This window comes from Thunnus maccoyii, chromosome 4, assembly GCF_910596095.1.
Source record: "Thunnus maccoyii chromosome 4, fThuMac1.1, whole genome shotgun sequence".
Lineage (NCBI taxonomy): Eukaryota > Metazoa > Chordata > Actinopteri > Scombriformes > Scombridae > Thunnus > Thunnus maccoyii.
The window spans coordinates 14,840,976-14,843,662 of record NC_056536.1 but is presented as its reverse complement, the minus strand read 5'-3'; the positions used below and the strand labels follow the sequence as shown (position 1 = coordinate 14,843,662).

The 2,687-nt window shown below is 47.7% G+C and overlaps 1 protein-coding gene across 2 annotated transcripts; it reads right to left on the bottom strand.

Moving 5' to 3' along the window:
- Nucleotides 1–394: 394 nt before the first annotated feature.
- On the bottom strand, nt 395–2,390 carry her9 (hairy-related 9). 2 transcript variants are annotated; one of them, XM_042409389.1, is made up of 4 exons: nt 2,015–2,390; nt 1,747–1,842; nt 1,555–1,642; nt 395–1,424 (listed from the first exon to the last, which is right to left on the bottom strand). In XM_042409389.1, exons 1-4 carry the CDS (start codon nt 2,120–2,122, stop codon nt 844–846), a joined length of 873 nt encoding a protein of 290 aa, XP_042265323.1. In that variant the 5' UTR covers nt 2,123–2,390; the 3' UTR covers nt 395–843. The 2 variants fall into 2 exon arrangements, with proteins under 2 accessions (XP_042265323.1, XP_042265322.1); XM_042409388.1 differs by having other exon boundaries at nt 395–1,427; nt 2,015–2,387.
- Nucleotides 2,391–2,687: the final 297 nt, after the last annotated feature.

Below are 2,687 nucleotides of genomic sequence, written 5' to 3'. Positions count from 1 at the left end.
TTAAAGCTCCCGCTGCATACAGGATGAGACCCTTTTCAAACTTTTAATTACCTTTATAGCAATAGAAAAATACACCCCCATTGTCCCCTGGACCATTCTCCAGTGGGCCAGATGTAAAGAGCTCCCGCCAAACTGGTGACAAGATGGCCAGTTAAAACTTAGTAGATTAATTGATAGGCTATAGGAGTTGATATTGGGAACATTATTAATAGTTTGTATTTCGTTTTGGCTTTGGCTGAAACCGCTGAGGGTGTGTTATATTCTCTAATTTATCATTTTCTGAGCTTTTACGCAAATGTTTTACGCACCGGCCTAAAAGACTACAGAAAGGCTCTTTACATCCTTAATCAAAGTGTGACAAAACAATGATAGAAACAGGCTGTAGACAAGAAAATTAATTTCTGAAATCTCATTTATTAAAACAATGGGCCATCACCCAACTTCAGTTTTTTCCTTTCAACACAAAAACAACAAGGAATATAAAACACAGCTTTGGTATAACAATCAATAACAACTCTGTACAAAACTAAACCTTTTCATAAAAAGTACTTCATAACAAAAAATCCTATAAATCTTCCATCTGCGTGTACAGCATATTTATCACCAACATCCAAATTTTGGAATCAGGCAATAAATGATAAAAACGTTGTGCCATCTAAGGCCCCTGTTCCATAAAACGAAACAATTAGAACTACGGGTGGGTATTAAGTGGTTAGAGTTACCGTCCCGTAGCGGAAAAGTCACAGGTTCAAACCCCCGCAACAGCCTTGTGTGCAGTCAGTTAAAAGTCTAAACTGGAAAAGTAATGCAAACTGGTTTCACATGAGTCTCTTAGCCTTTACGCTACCAAGGCCTCCACACAGGCTCGTTGCTCTCTGAGCCGGTGCTGACCCCAACCGGGCTGACCGCCTGGGACCCCCCAGAGAAGGACGTCATGCCGTGGACTGGAGATGCTGCAGTCGGTGCCGAGCCGCCGTGCACCGGACTGGCGTTAACTGCAACAGGCACTCCTGCGTTTGCGTAAAGAGGGATAACAGGGGCTGTGGCGGAGGCAAAGGCCGGGTTAGGGATCAAAAAAGCGAACTGTCCGTCGGTTGCGGGCACCAGCTGGAACCCACCAAAGACCTTGGGGGAGACGGCCTCTGCAGGACTGAGTTTGGAGCCCATGGCGGCGCCGCTGATGGGCAGAGTGGATGGGAGCTGCACATGGAGGGGCTGTGCCAGGTGCGCCTGCTGGGACGGGGCCTGCTGCGGGTAGTTCATGGACATCATCTGGCTCATGCAGCTGGACAAGTGGTTGAGGAGCCTCGACCTCACCTCCGTGTTCACCCCCTCTGAGGTGGACAGGAAGCGGGTGACCTCGTTCATGCACTCGTTGAATCCTGCTCTGTATTTGCTCAGGACGGTAGCATCTGCTGAGAGTGCTGCTGGGGGAGGAAAGAGAGAGAGAGATGACAGATATTAGTGACGCATTCGTGGTTTTGTGACTCTTCCAGTGACTTCCTAGTGGCGTCATACTGTTTTGGACCCACTTGTATGATTAAATAAACTTACCACTCATCTGTACGCGTTGCAGGTTCCTCAAGTGCTTCACTGTCATTTCCAGGATGTCTGCTTTCTCCAGCTTGGAGTGTCTGGAGCTCTGTGGAAGATGACATTAAAAGTTGAGTATGTATCCAAGGCACATTCAAAAATAATAAATAACAAAGGAGAAACAGTTGTTAAAGCCATCAAAATTCAACTTACGTCTTTTTTAAGTGCGTCCAGGATGAGTGTCTTGAGCTGCCCAAGGCTTTCGTTTATTCTCGCTCTGCGGCGTTTTTCCATGATGGGTTTGGATGACTGCAAAGAATAAACAATTCTCTATAAATTTCATGTTCAACCAGAGCAGATGTCAACTTGCAGACTGCGTGTATTACACCCAACTGAATGACAAACTCAACTTTTTATAAACACGTTCTCATTTAATACACACATAATATCTTTGCATGTGAAAACAATCAAAAATACTTACTTTTCTATGCTCGCTGGCATTTTTCGGTTTGTCCGGTGTGTGTGATCCGTTTGCAGGGGCACCGGCAATAGGAGATGCCGTCTGCTTTTCCATAGTGTCAGCTGGCATTATTGATCAAAGCAGGGAAAATGCGTAAAAGAAGTAAATCCTCTTTGGAAGCGCCAGGAAAGAAGAAAAAAAAAATCTTTATGTGTCGCTGCAGAACATATAAGAGATGCGCGACAGTCGGGTCCACCGATCAGTCTGCGTTATATCGCTTGTTATCACTGCGCTGTCATCTGAGTACGGGAGCGTGCGTTGCGTCGTGCAGGACGTATCTCCGCTTCTGCCGCCGACACACGCCGCTGCGGTACTTATAGACGGCTCGCGTGCTCCCAGTTCGTGTGAAACCCTCTCTGCATTCTTTCCCACACTCGCCTCAGCCAATAGCAGAGAGGACTCACCCATTGGGCGCGGGGCAGACCGCTGATTGGACAACACCCCCGCGGGCCGTCAGTCACGCGCTGCTCAATCAGCCCTGCAGGGACAAACAACAAAGCAGGAGCGAGCAGCAGCAGCGGCCGGGCCGGGCGCTGGAGTGATAAGGGGAGGAGGGGAGGAGGGGGGAATGCGCTGGATGTTTGCTTCCAACTTTGCTCCGTGCTCGTCAAAAATGTTATAGTGCTTGGTGTGA